This window comes from Rhineura floridana, chromosome 8 (genome assembly GCF_030035675.1).
Source record: "Rhineura floridana isolate rRhiFlo1 chromosome 8, rRhiFlo1.hap2, whole genome shotgun sequence".
In the NCBI taxonomy this organism is placed as follows: domain Eukaryota; kingdom Metazoa; phylum Chordata; class Lepidosauria; order Squamata; family Rhineuridae; genus Rhineura; species Rhineura floridana.
In genome coordinates, this window is record NC_084487.1 from 45,250,626 (window position 1) to 45,265,790 (window position 15,165).

Below are 15,165 nucleotides of genomic sequence, written 5' to 3' on the forward strand. Positions count from 1 at the left end.
ATGGGGAGCCAAGAGAGGGCTTTCTCTGTGCCAGCCCTTAAACTGTGGGAACTCCCCCCTCCCAAGGTATGCATCTGGCATCTTCATTGTACAGCTTTTGCCATATGCTGAAGACACATTTTTTTTACTCTGGCTCTTTGACAATTAAGGTTTTTTTGCTTTGTGACACCCACCTCTTTTATTTGATTTACACTGCTCTGCTCCATTTGGAATAGTTTTACAATTGTTAACAGTTTTATCTGTTTTTATATTGGTATATTGTATTGTTGTAACCCACCCAGGGACCTTAAGGAAGAAATCTAATAAATAAGCACCCAAACTACACTGATTTGTCTAGTGTGGTATTGCGTATCTTTCTAAGAAACTTGACCTCCTCATAAATTTGCTAATAACAGCTGCATTTTTAAGTTCCAGAAAATGTTAGCATTAGAGAGTGAGGTGTTTATAATAAAAACCATAAAAGTTTGTATTTCATCTAAGGCCACATCCACACTGTACATTTAAAGCACTCTTATACCACTTTAATAGTCATGGCTTCCCCCAAAGAATCCTGGGAACTGTAGTGTGTTAAGGGTGCTGTGAACTGTAGCTCTGTGACAACGCTCTCCTAACAGCTCTCAGCACTCTTAACAAACTACAGTTCCCAGGACTGTTTGGGGGGAAAGCCATGACTGTTAACGTGGTATAAGAGTGTTTTAAAAGTATGACGTGGATGTTACCTAAATGTGCTCTCTGGAGAACCTTGACTCAGGAATTCAGCTTGAAAGGCCTTGAAAAGACAGAAAATAGTTTGAATGTAATGTGGTATTTAGGGAATATGTAGGTCTGGTCAAGCGGCTCACATATTGGATTGGGAAGGGGTGATGAGGTTTGATTAATCAGCAAGGAGGATGACTTTGGCAACAGGATTCTGTAGGGGCTTTAGTGGATGAAGAGGGAATAGACGGGGTGAGACTCCTGTATTTGAGAAAATTAAATGTCAAGTGACACAAAGTGGCATGTTGAATATGTGAGTTGAGTGGATCCTATACAGTGTCAGGTCGCATATGGTGAAACTGTTGGGTGATTGCATCACAGTGTGCATAGATCACGACACGATTCATGTTGATTGTTCCAACACTCGACCCACTATAGGCAGGGGCCTATTACATGTGGGTTGAGTTGCCAACCAAATTGGTCACGGATCCGGTCAACCTACACCCTCAACATGCTAATTCTTAGTTGGGTATAATTAGCCCTAGATTGAGGTCTATTATGAAGTTTCCAAGCCTTTGCTGAGCCTAGTTAGCCATATGTAATGTACATGCTGACAGATTGCACTTCTGCTGCCAGTGGGCTCTGTATTAATATTATTGCCTTTTAATCCTGAATGTTTTCATGGAGCCAAAGTGAAAAGGAGTTATGAAAACTGCTCAATATGGCCTGGAACAAGAAGGACATTAGCAAGCAGGTCTGTTGATACAACATTGCTGATCGGCACTGTCAAAGCAAAAGACAGTGGCACTGTGCATTTTGTGGTGGACCGTTCTTCACCTGTGTCCTTTCCCCCCTTTCCTCTCCAGGGATTCTCATTTCATGCCATCATGGCAGAACATGGCTCCCACCCTTCCTCTGCCTGGCATCCGGGAAACCCATCTGCTTGCAACCCCACTCTATGCTCCTTGGAGCATGTGGATACGGGAATTAGTGAGCAACTGACCCCATTGGAGCAGCCACCACCATCCCCAGACCTGGACGATGACAACAATGGCGACCTTGAGCCTCCGCTGGACCCAGATGTACCCTATCCTGATTTGGCCCCCGTGGTTTTCTTCTGCTTAAAACAGACCACCAGCCCTCGGAACTGGTGCATCAAGATGGTGTGCAATCCATATCCTTTCAAAACCACAAATCAAATCATCCTTTCTCTCTCCTCTCTCGCCTCCCTTTGTCCTCCTGCCCCTGCAGAGCACCTGACAGGTAAGAGACGGTGTTCCTTACATATTTAATGAGTTGCTTTGTTCCCTGCTTGCATTTAAGCACTGCCTTGGCTGCTGCAATATGCGATCAAAAGGAGCTGCCTGTGAAAGAGGGAACTTCAGAGGGAGCGCCTGTCAGTTAGAATCAGAAGAACAGAGATGAGGGGCAGGGAGAAGAGAGGAGGCAGGCATTTTAAAGTGTATCCTTCCCTTCATTTCACTCTTTACTTTTCCTGTGCTGCCAAAGGCATGGCAGCTTGACTCTTGGAAAGCTTCAGAGCATAGGTGATATTGGTGCAAACTCATTTCCAGAAGAAAGTCGCATTGTGCCACGCATTTACTTTGTATGCTTCTCTGATAAGCAGTAAGCTGTCTGGTAGGTATATGTGCAGCCAACCCAAGAAGTATTGCTGTTTGAGGCATAGGACAATTCCCATCCCAATGCATGTACAAAAGCTGGCAGGGCTCTGGCAGTTAAATCTTTCTTCAACACTGGTGAAAGGACAGTGTCTCCACTGCAACCCAGGGTAGTGGGCTAGCTCAGAAGGCACAGGGCAGGCTGTGTGGTATATACAGCTCTGTCTATTCCTCACTGCCTCATCATCTGCCTCCTCAGGCAGCCACCTCACTCTTCCAAATGGTGGGGCTGACCCTGGGTGTATGATCTGGATCTCTGATCCTCTAGAATGGACCAACACAGCCATCTTTGCCACAGGATGCAGTTCAGGTCTGCAATAGCTGGAAATTCATGCAGGTGACAGGAAAAAGCTGGCTATTATTGTGGATGGTCTGGAAACTTTAGGACTAATATTGATCATTAACTAAAATGGGGTTTATGGAGAGGATCTTGTGTGGCCACGTTATACCAGTTGCTTTTTCCACTGCCAGAAAGAGGATTCTGGATCAGGTGAAATCGGGGACAGCTCAAGACATCTTGGTGCCTGGAATGATGGCCAAGATGCACCCCCTTTCCCCATTCCAGGCTTTCTTCTGTCACCTACATAGCTATGCAGAAAATGTCAAGATTGTTCAATCTTACATCAGCACTGCCAACAGAACATCATCTTCTGCCACACCTGAGACAATAGGTCAGCTTAGGGGGTACAGAGCAGGCTGTATGGCACACACAGCACTCTGTCCAGCAATTTGCAGCTCTTCCCTGCCCCTCACCTTCTGCCATCTGAAGGATCTGCCCCTCTTTGCTTAATGGTAAAGCTGCTCCGACGAGTCTGACTCAGTACAGCAATTGTTGCCTTTGTATATGTATTGAATTCATTAATTGCTACCCTGGTCTCCTTCTTGGAGGAAGGGTGGGATATAAATTTAATAAATAAACGGTAATAATAAATAACAACTTTTATTACCCTAGAAGTATCCAATCTGTGTTCTCCCTCAAAATACAAGACATGCTTGCCCAGTGAATCCAGTCACATCTTTTTTAAAATCCTGGGCTAAACACATCCTGAAAGCAGGGCTCTGGGCAAGAATTGCAGTGTAGATTGGCTCTGCCCTGGTCTCCCTTCCTGATACTCTGAAAACTCATTTATGGGACTTTAACCTGGACTTGCCACCTTGCCTAAAAGGACTTGCATGCCTTACCATATGTTGCTTAATAACATTGCTCATGAGAACTTTTTCTGCGTGCACCTGACTTGTACGGGACCAACATATGCTGCTTCATTGCCTGTATACCGATCTGTAATTGAAACATTCTCTAATAAACAGATTAATTTATTACAAACCACCAAGCATTGCTCCCCTGCAGAGCCACTTTTTAAAAAGGGGTTTGTCAGAAGGAACACTTTGTGGATTGTGACCATGATTAGCAGTTCCCTTTATCAGGCATTTTCCTACTGAATAGTTGAGATTAGATCTGAAGCTGCTGCTAGGCGATTCAGCCTCACTCTTACAGTCATGAGGCTAACAATGCCACTTTTTGGAGACTTATGAGTTCATCCCAGTAAATCCAGACAGTGCTTCATGGACTTGTAGTCTGTCATGTGTCTCAGTATTGTCCTGCTATCAGCTAAGATAGTGGAATGTTGTGGTTACTGAAAAGGCAGTTGGGGTGCAATGAGCAGAAACGATCAGCTGATTGCAGCAGTGGCAGCTGTCTGCAGCTGACATGTGAACTCCCATGGATGGCTATGTTGTGGAGCAGCAGTTATTTTCCCTTGACTGTTTTTATAGACGTAGCATATAACAGGAAATCATATTTCTTCCACATGTCCTCTGTGAAGCCACATTTAATGGGTGCCCCACTTGCACCATCTAGGAGCCTCTGGAGAGTGTAAAACGCTATAAGAGCCATGGCCTCTCCCTTCCTTGCCAGCATGAACTCACCACGACCTCACTTACTTACTGTTGCTTCACTTCCGCTTATAATAATAATAATAATAATAAATTTAATTTCTGTGTCGCCTATCTGGCCAAAGACCACTCTAGGCGACGTACAAAACAGTTAAAACACAATGAGATAAAATACAATAATACAATAAAAAACAGTATGAGAATAATACAGCAAGGCCAAAAAGTCACACAAATGTATTCACAATGCCATTAGAAGGAAAAGGGGAAACTGGAAAATGCCAGCAGGAAAATGCCTGATAGAGATGGTGGATATTAAACCCTCCCATCTGTTGTCCAGTTTCTACTGACAAGCATAACTTTCCTCAGTTGAAACACAGTAAGAAAATGGAATACTTAATACCTATATTTGAGCATATTAGATTCTACAGGTGGCACTGACATCACTGAGAGTTTAGAAGTCTGAAAACTTTGAAAAGCTGAAGGATTCCATTAAATCAGCAGGTCATTGGATATAATGTTGCTCTTTAAACTCCTACTCTTTTGAAGCAGGAAACCTGTACCCAGCTTTCCTCATCAAAAGGACCACTTTTATGTGACCACTTCAGCAATAACTTCAACTCTCCCCTTCTTGTGCTGATTAGTGGTGACTGGTGGCTCCATGTCCAAGGTGCTCAGCCCCTCTGACAGCTCCTTGAAAGTTAGGACTAAAACCTGGAGCGGATTCCACTGCTCCACAGATATGGAGACACCAGCCACCACTGACACTAATGTGATGCTAGATCTCACCCAATAATACATAGTCTATTTCATTCCTTATTACAACCATCAAAATAGCACACAAAGATGAGCAAGTATGCCCTTAACATACAGCCTCGCCAAATCAAATTTATCTTTATTGATTGAAATCAGTGTTTAATCAACTTAAACTTTAAAGCTGCCAATTAAAGCCTGTAATCTTAGGACACAATCCATCCTTATGTGGGTGCAGCACCAACACATGGATGGATCATCGTAGGGCTCACTAGAGAAATGGCTGGTGGGTCATAGGAGAAGAAACGAATGTGGGCTGCTATATTTTGTGGACTTATTGGTAAGATATGGTTTAGGTACTAACTAAAAAAATGAATGTAGGATTCTAGTTCTGGTGGGGGAAATAAAGAGCCAGGTGTTGAGACTGATTTTACAATCAAGATTTGGACTCTAAGGCTGTGAGCACACTAGTCGCCTACAGCAAAGCATGTCCATTGGCCACACCTGAAGGGGAAACGAGTTAATTTGCCAATCAGTTGTGAAATCTGTTGGAAGCAAATTAAAACACACACACACTCAAGCTGATCTCACCAGGTTTTACAGTAAAAAGGGGTGACTAGTGTTGTGTGCTTCCATTTTCAGAAAAGAGAGGTGGAGATGCACTGGAATTGGCAGTATAAGTGTCTCTCTCTACCCTATCTTTGATTCTGGCACGAAAAACTACATTTTGGATTATAACTGTTTTGGAGAGAAGTTTAGGAAGGTTTGGTATTGTGTTTGAATGTAAGGACCCTGAAACTGTGGAATGAGAAAAGTCTGCATTAGTATGCACAGATTTACTAATCTGATTCTTACCCTAGTAAAAGGCTGTGTGACTGAATGTACTATTGTCCAAGACAAATAATGGCCTGTGCAACAATGGTGGGTAGAGAGACAAGGGGAGTTGGAATGCTGTTGATGTGATGATTGCAAGCTAAGAAAGCAGCATGAATTGGATGGGCACATGAGAAAGAATGGGTAACTTTACTAGTAGTGGAAAGGCCAGCTTTCTTTACTGGATTTGTCAATCTAAAGGTGTTCATTTTATAAATTCCAAAAATGGAGACAATTCAAACAATCCCACTGCTGTTTCTCAATTGTTGGTTTCCCCCGCTAGCTTCCATTCTTTAATGCTGAAGAACATAACAGTGGTATGGAATTCAGGATTCCCATTTCTTGCTACTGATCATGTGTCCTACATGTAGATGTTGACCTTTGGGTACTGAGTCTCTTGTGCAAACCTGAAAAGATAAAGTAGTTCACTTGTTGCCTTAGGCATCTTTGCCCTAGAGGGGTGTAATCTAGGGCAGTGGTTTCTTTAGCTTTGGGGGGATCATAGACCTTTTTGAGACTCTAATGATGAAAGTTATGGATCCTCATAAAGAAAAAAATATTTTAAATAAATTAAAAATTATTTTATTTCATTGATTTTTTTGTGCCTGGTTCACAGAACCCCTGAAGCCCATCCATGGAACCCCTAGGTGTCCATAGAGTATGGGTTAAGAACCCCTGATCTAGAGGGAAGGACAGTGTACCAGTAGCATCTGCTTTGCATGCAGAAAGTCCCTGGTTCAATCCCCGGCATCACCAAATAGAGCTAGGAAAGATTTCCTGTCAGACACTCTAGAGCAGCCTTTCCCAACCAGTGTGCCTCCAGATGTTGTTGGACCACAATTCCCATCTTTCCTGACCATTGGCAATGCTGGCTGAGGCTGATGGGAGTTGTGGTCCAACAACATCTGGAGGCACACTGGTTGGGAAAGGCTGCTCTAGAGAGCTATTGCCAGTCAGTGCAGACAGTACTGAGCTAGATGGACCAATGGTCTGATTCAGTATAGCTTCCTATGTATTCTGCACACAAGAAATGTAATAACATATGATCCAATAAGTTACCAAATTCAGCACAGCAATGACTGTGAGCATTATTTTGTTGAACCCGCAACTCAGATCCATAAGCTACTTGATTCGTGATAAGAACTAACATCTTCCATGCGTGCCAGATGTGTCACAAATCACCCAAAGTATTGTGTAAATTGGTCTCACTGATTGGATAGGAGGTTCCTGGTGTAGCCTTTCTATCTCTTCATTTCTCCAAAGTTCTGTACAGTGTGAACTGAGGTAGGCTAGACTTCAGGCTACCCAATACATTCATGGCTGAGTGTGAATTTTAATCCTAGCTTTCCCTTGTACTACACTGACTTTTGATTCCAAGAATATTGTTTTTTGGATCTTTTGGATGTGCTTGGGTAGTCGTGTTTTCTTGCATTAACATTGGTAGCTCAGAATAACATAATGCATGGACTAAAATATAAATCAAATATCTATAAGCAAAGCCACACTGACAAACAAAATTGATCTTTTTGATATTTCTTCCTAGGGTTTATTACAAAAAGCGCCTTTCCTCACAGGCTTTTCCCACTATTTTTTTTATGTGTGTGTGCAATTTTTTAGCCTGCCCTTCTTCACATGATCCCAGGGCAGGTTACAACATGAAACAACAACAGTTTGAAATAGTGAAGAGCATATAAAAACATCACTCTAAAATTCAGTCACAAATTGCAGGCTTGGCTAACTTTCCATAAATGTAGCTAACATTCCATAAATGCCCACGCAAATAAATAGATCTTTGCCTGGAGCCAAAATGCTATAAGCTGTCCTGCCTTAGCAGGTATAGACTGTGAGTAGGCCTCGAGGCCTATAGAGTCCAAAGAGGCTAACGCCTCTTCCGATATGAACCGGCCCGTGCACTACGTTCTGCTACGAAGGCCCTCCTCCGGGTTCCAACTCACAGGGAGGCCCGGAGGGTGATGACAAGATCTAGGGCCTTCTCAGTGGTGGCCCCCGAACTATGGAACAGTCTCCCTGAGGAAGTACGCCTGGCGCCGACTCTGCTCTCCTTTCGGCGCCAGGTCAAAACCTTCCTATTCTCTGTAGCATTTTAAATTACACTGATTTAATTTTAAAAATGTTTATTGTGTTGGATTGTTGCTTGTATTTTAGTATTGTTTTGTTATTTATTGTATTTTTATGCTGTTTTATGTTCACCGCCCAGAGAGCTATTGCTAGTCGGGCGGTATATAAATTTAATAAATAAATAAATAAATAAATAACACCAGAGAGTGCATGCTTGACTTCTCCTACCACGGTTTGACAAAGTCAGAGACAAACTGGGGTCAAGCATGAGAAATCAGTCTCAGTCCAAAACATGATCTAGGAGCAGTGTCAGAAGGTAACAATCTAGGGATCAGCAATAGAGGAGATTTAACCTAGGCAAGGTAGAGGGAGCTAGAGACCTGTGTTGTTCCAGCAACTTGGAAGCTCAAAGTAAAGGCTGATTCAGCCTCTCCTCCAAGGGTCACGCCTAATCTCAACTGCTGTGGTTTCAATGTGTTCTGACAGCCCTTCCTCCCAAGGAATACGCTTACTGATAAAGAGTCCTTTATAGAGTCTTCCTGAGTCACATGGCAACTTTAGGCTCTCAGGAGCACACTTCATCATTTGGCTCAGGGTTGCATTTTTAGGTGCCTGCCTGTGCTCTCAAGGGCTGGAGTGTGGCTCAGTCTGTCTCTCTGACTTCACCAGGGGCTCATCTACTGGCAGTCAGCACTAGGACTGGAACCCATTCTGAGAGCCCCTCAAGAGGATCCTCTGGAGGCAACCCTGGGGAGGCTTCTCCTGCGACTCTAAGGATCTTCAGGCTAGCTACGGGGGACCTTGCCTGCTTCCCCAGGTCTTTAGTCAATAAGAAATCCAGTTCATCCTCCAAGGAGTTGGTGTCTGGCTTTGGGTCAGGTTTGGGCATGACATAAGCATCAACACCAGTTGTGCATTCCACAGTCAGGGTGCCACCACAGAAAAGGCTGTATCCTATGCCAGCATCTTGTGTATCTTCCCTGGTGGTGGAACCATGAGAAGCGCCTTCTCTATAGATTAAAGGACCTGGGCAGGCTGATAAAGGGAAAGGGGAGAGGCGTTTCTTCAGATATTGGGCCCCAAGTCATTTAGGCCTTTATATGTCAATGCCAGCACCTTACAACTAGCTTGGAAGCAAATAGGCAGATCTTTCATATAGATCTTTCAGGATTTGTGTTATATGATCTCTGCTAGCTATCCCGTCAACATTCTGGCAGCTGCATTCTGCACTAACTGTAGCTTCCAGACCATTTTCAAAGGTAGACCCACATAGAGCACATTACAACAATCCATATAGGAAGTTACCACAACATGGGGCGCTGTCACTAGGTTATCTCTATTGAGTACAGTTCTTAGGTGGAGAACCAGCGCCTTAGCTGGAAAAAGCACTCAGTGCCACTGAAGTTACTTCGGTGATCAAGGCTGGATTGATGCACCTGATCTTTCAGGGGGAGTGCAACCATCAGCTGCCTACGCAGTTCCCAGACTGGAGAACCACCTACTCTCCAGGCCTCTGTCTTGTCCAGGATTCAGCTTAGTTTGTTGGCTCTCATCCAGCCCATTACTGCCTCCAAGCACCACCTTACCTGACTCAGATAACGAGAGAGATGAATGTCATCAGCATTAAGGAGAGGGGAGGAGGTGGCTTTGGTTTTTAACCTACTTTCACTGCTTAGAAATTTGAACAAAGAACTAGGCAAGCCAGTGTCACTCTTGCTGTTTCCATTTTTAATTTGTATTTAGCAGCATTAGCTGGAAGGGCTGAATCACAGTTACTGCACAAATATTTCTTTTAAAAACATTTAAAAACAACCCTGGAACATCACATTTGAAGGCACTGTGCTTTTGCAAAGCCTAGGTTTTGCCAAATTTTATCTGTGAAGATCAAAATTTAGACTGGAAATGAGAAAATGAAAGGCAAATGCAAGATATTTCTTTACAGTTTTATCCAAGTTTGGAGAGAGAGAAAGAATTTGTTAGTCTTTAAGATGCCGCAAAACTCTTCATCGATTCTGCTGTAACAGACTAACACAGCTGCCTCTTGGAAAGAGATAGAGGCTGAGGTAGGAAATTGTTTCTCTAGCAAAGGAGCACCCAGTGTAACTGGCTTTGACTGTCAGTGAGTCACCCTTCTGAGAATCTTCATCTTCTTACTCCTCCTCTGTGCCACTTCATGCCTTTGGTTGGTCTGCTATGAGGTCACAGTGGGTCTCTGTTGGCAGGATTATTCTAATGTCACTGAAGAGCTTGCTTGTCAAATGCAGAGCCAGAACTGGCAGCTATTTAGGGGAAGTGGTGGAGTTTGGGAAATCTTGCAATCCAAATTCTGAAGTCATCTTGCAGCATAGTTCATTGGTAGAGCACACAATTTGTACACACAAGTCCCAGATCCAGTTTCTGACATCTCCAATTAAAAGGATCAGATGACATGAAAAATATTTGGACAGCAATTTCTCAGTGTAGAAAACATGAGGCTAGATGGGATAATTGTCTGAGCAGGTATAAGCTAGTCTCCTCTGTTCTAAATTGCTTCATCAAAGGCAGGGGTAGCCAATGTGGTGCCCTCCAGATATTATAGGACTACAGCTCCCATCATCCCTGACCATTGACCAAGCTGGCTGGGGCTGATGGAAGTTGAAGTCCAGCAACATCTAGATGGCACCATGTTGGCAACCCTGATCTAAGGCAATGTGCCACAGGCTTTCTAGTGACATACCTTGTTGCATACATATCTGTGACATGGTCATGGAACTTTTTACCAAAAAAGGACAGAAAACAATTTCTCCCTGGTTTTGTATTGGTAAACAGAGTCTCTTACCCATAAGGATCTTGGTGTACTTTATAACATGTAGTTGAAAATCACAATCGGATTGGCATAGGCTGCCTCCGAATATCACGTTTACTCTGTGGCAATGCAGTGGCAAATTGCATTGTGCAGCTCCATTGTCATTCCAAGTTTATCCATGACAGTTAGGGCCTGAAATAGGAAGTATAGTCAAAATAAATATCAAAGTACTATGCAGTAAGAACCATGTATATTTTTAGTGGGTCAAGCATGTAAAATGATAGTGAAAGTGTGGTTATACTTCATGAGCATCTCAACTGACCGACAAAACTTGCTGCTCACAGATCAGAGTCTGAAAGTATTCTTAAGGGGACTTGTTCAGTAATGCAGAGTTCAATCTTAGTGGAACACCACATGAGCATCCACTACTATGGATCTAAATGTGGATTTTTGAATTATAAGTTTACTTTGCCTTTCAAATGTTTGTGCAAATGGAATATCTTCAACAGGCCTATAAACCCAGGTCCTCCTCTTTCCTCAATGGGAAGTCAATATTTTAGATGGGAGTATGAAAACAAGAATGAGCATGCCATTAAAAAAGGTCAATTTAAGGAATGGGAAAATAACGGCATATTATGCAGTTCACTAACTCAGCTGCTTTGCTTTTGTTGCAACTTGGGCACATTCTCCTTTGCTCATAGAGGAGGCTGCTCTTTCTGCAGCTGTTGCGATTGACAAACTTCCCTTTAATTCCATTGGTCTTGAATTAAGCACTTATGGCCCAGCAAGACAAAATATTATGCTATACGCTGGAAATAAATGGCTGGGCTAAAACCACTCACACAAATTCAGTTTACATTGGATGAACATAAGCTGTTTTATTTTGTCAATTTTTGGTACACCGCTTGAAATGGTTTGTCTGAATTTTTGAAGGGGCAGGTATCAAGTCTATTGATTGTTTCTGAGTGTGGTCTGTTGGGGCTTGCCTGGCTTCAAGATTCTGCCTTCTCAAAAACTTTGAATTTTCTTTTGCATATGTTGTCCATGTTTTCAACAAAAAAGTTCTACCTTGTCAAAATGTCATGTTTCAGTGTGGTAACCGAGAGTTCCTTCTAGTGTACCTTTCATTATGCATTCATGATGATTTGTGCTCATAATGGTATTGGGGCGGTTATACATGATCCCAGTTTCAATACTGTTTGTGCCTGCAAAGGTTTCCGGTTGGACAAACTGCTTTGTTTCCAATCAGCATATGTCCTGTAATTTCCTGCTGAAATCCTGTAACGGCAATCCTGGTCCCCTCCCCCAGCTTCGCTGTTGGAGGGGGAGATCGCTTTTTGCACCCAGCCCAGCCTTGTGGGGCATGACCCCTGGTGCCAGGTGCAGATGGTTAGTCTGCCTGGGGCCATGTGTAAAGCCACCTGGTTGGTTGGCTTTCGTGCCTTTCCCTTTCTCCTGCTCATTGTTGTGAGGTAGCACAAGAGTAATAATGTGGCAATTATGGCAATAATGTGATAACACTGAGGAAGCATTTCAGAGCAACTAATAAAGCGGAATGATGTGTGGATGGTCCAGTATAAATCCACCACTAATGCACTATTATTGTATCAATGTCATGTTCAAGAATACACCTGCAAACCAACCAACCAATCACAACAGACTTGAGGGGCCCTGAATGAAAAGTCAGCTCAGCACCTTTGAAATCTATATACACAAAGCCTGGGTCTTGCATCATTTGTATGTAGTCATTTTGGGTGAGAACTGTGCTGGTTTTAAACCCAAACAAGCCCTCTGGGGCAGCATCCTGCAGAGGGGTGCCTCCAATCTGTGAACATTAAGAATTCATAGTGACATTTCTTCTCAGAGCAGGTGGTTATTCCAACTGTCTTGTTAAAATTCCTTTTCAGTTCCCTGGTTCCCAACAGAGTTTTCAATAACTGTGGGCTCCTACTTGGAGGAGAGGTGGGAAATCAAATAACAAATAAATAAAATAAAAATAATCTGCACTTTTGGCTGTAAATGAATATTTTGTGTATAGACCCTGCCACAGCAATAGTCCCTTACCCAAAGGTGATGGTTGTAAATCTCTGCAACACAAATAAAACTATTTTCCCCATAGTATATTTTATATACAGAACTGATTTGGGTAAGTGTTCCCCTAGTTTACAACTGTTACAGTGGAAACAAAAGGATCACAGTCTTATTTAGGAATCCATATATGTGGGAAAGAACATTCAGACATGCTAAATGTCTAAAAGAGCAGCTATTTTGGCATTACATAAATGGCCTTTTTTGATACATGGAGGCTTGAGATATTGCTGCTGCTCTTCAGAACATACTAGAATGTGGATATTGCAGACATTTTGTTCCATCAAAAGGCATAGATGCAAGCATCACATGAAAGTGCATCCTGCAGAGCTCACAGAATGTGTTCTGAGTGACTCCAGAGAGGAAAATGAATGTTTCATTTTTTGTGTGTATGAGTTTGTTTATAGGAGAGTCAACAGCAGGAGGTAGTGACAAAATGTTTACAGCTAAGAAGGGAAGCTGAAACCCTGTGGGTAGCGCACAAGGGATTGAGGCATCACATATTTGAGGGAGTTAGCTGCAAGATCCTGTCTGTGGAGGGTGTGTATAATCTCTCTCTCTCTCTCTCTCTCTCTCACACACACACACACACACACACACACACACACACAGAGAGGCAAACACTATTAGTGTTGCTGTGTTCCTAGGGAAAGGATGCTGAAGTGCAATTACTGTACCATCTCTCTTTCACATCTTCAGCTTGCTATTTTGTGAGCTCTGTCAGAACATAGTTTTAAAATTGCAGATTGTTGCTGTGGAAACAAATTGTAAACATATTTTTACCCCCTGGAACTTCAACTTTTCATGTTGGAGCTGAAGTGGAAGAAGTAACTTGTTTACCTTGGTGTAAATAGGCTCTCTGCACATAGCAGTGACTTTAGTGAATTTAATTTCTTTGCTGTCCCGATGGATGACAATGGGCCTGTTTTTCTAATGGGAAGACTGTGCTAGCTGTTGAGAGATGCTGCCTTTACCTTGATCCACAACATCAACAGATCTAGAAATGTAGAAAAAATTGGGAAAAATGAAAAAAAAAGGAGTTTTAGTTTCCCCAATTTTTCCATTTCCCCCAATTAAAAAAAACACCAAAAGGTTTTGGGGGAAAATGCTGTTCCATTTTTTCAAAGCCTTTTTGTTTTTCCCCAAAAATGTTTTTAAAAAAGAAGGTATTTTTTTTCCTGATTTTTTTTCTGTTTTTTCCCCCTGGGCCTTCACATCTGTAAACGGATCACCCTATAAAGTTCCAGAAGTATCTCATATTTGTTCAGGATATTTGTCATTGTGTTGATCTAATTTTGTTGTTTATGTTGTAGTAGTTTGTCTCATTGGCACTAGAAACATGCAAAACAGAGGATAAGCAACTGTTTTCAACCCATTTGTTTACATGTAAGTAATATGGGTCTTCTTTCAATGATCACATGCACAATGTACATTTAAAGCACATTTAAAGTACATGGCTTCCCCCAAAGAATTCTGGGAACTATAGTTTACCCCTCACAGAGCTATAATTTCTAGCACCCTTAACAAACTACAGTTCCCAGGATTCTTTGGGGGAAGCCATGTGCTTTAAATGTGCTTTGAATGTATGGTGTGGATATGACCAATGTGTCACTTAGGACCTTTTGAATATCTTTTCTCCAGCAACTGTTAGTGAATACCAGTTATCTGTTATATCCCACTAAGTGGTGCAGAGAATTTTACCACACATGTGCAGCCAATCAGAAATCTAGGGAAAGGAGTAGTAAAACTGATAATATAGGATATATATCTGGTAATCAATTTATCCAATGTGTGCCTGTTCCTCACAAGATGTTTCTAATAATATGGAGTTCCACCCAAATCAGGGATGGGCTACCTGTGGCCCTCCGGATGATGCTGGACTACAGGTCCTATCATCCCTAACTACTGGCTGTGGTGGCTGGGGCTGACGGGAGTGGAGTCTAAGAACATCTGGAGGGCCACAGGTTCCCCATCCTGACCTATAGGAGCATCCCTCTTAGATATGCTTATGGTGGCCCCTGCTCCATCATCCTATGCCCTCTATCCTCTTAAATCACTTGTGAGTTCAATTATTGCCTATATGTGATATCTTACTTTGTTTTGTTTCTGTTCCTATACTTTTTATTTATATTTTTACATTTTAAGTAGTATGTAGGGTACTTCAATAGTGCACATTTTAAAACAAGTTCATAAAGTTAATTTGCACCTTGCACAACAAGAAATGATGGGAAGCTCTATCAGTATTTTCCAAAGGGCTTATGGGTGGGGGAAGCTTGGCAGTCCATGGTGGCCATAATTCAGATGCTTGTGTGAATTCAGAGC

At 42.4% G+C, this 15,165-nt stretch overlaps 1 protein-coding gene across 1 annotated transcript in view; it reads left to right on the forward strand.

Annotated features, from left to right (window-relative positions):
* Positions 1-1,583: 1,583 nt before the first annotated feature.
* CACNA1I (calcium voltage-gated channel subunit alpha1 I) overlaps positions 1,584-15,165 on the forward strand; it is a 483,310-nt gene continuing 469,728 nt past the window's right edge. The window contains exon 1 of the mRNA XM_061582812.1: positions 1,584-1,870. Within this exon, the coding sequence (XP_061438796.1) occupies positions 1,584-1,870 (287 nt within the window). The remainder of the gene's footprint in view (positions 1,871-15,165) is intronic.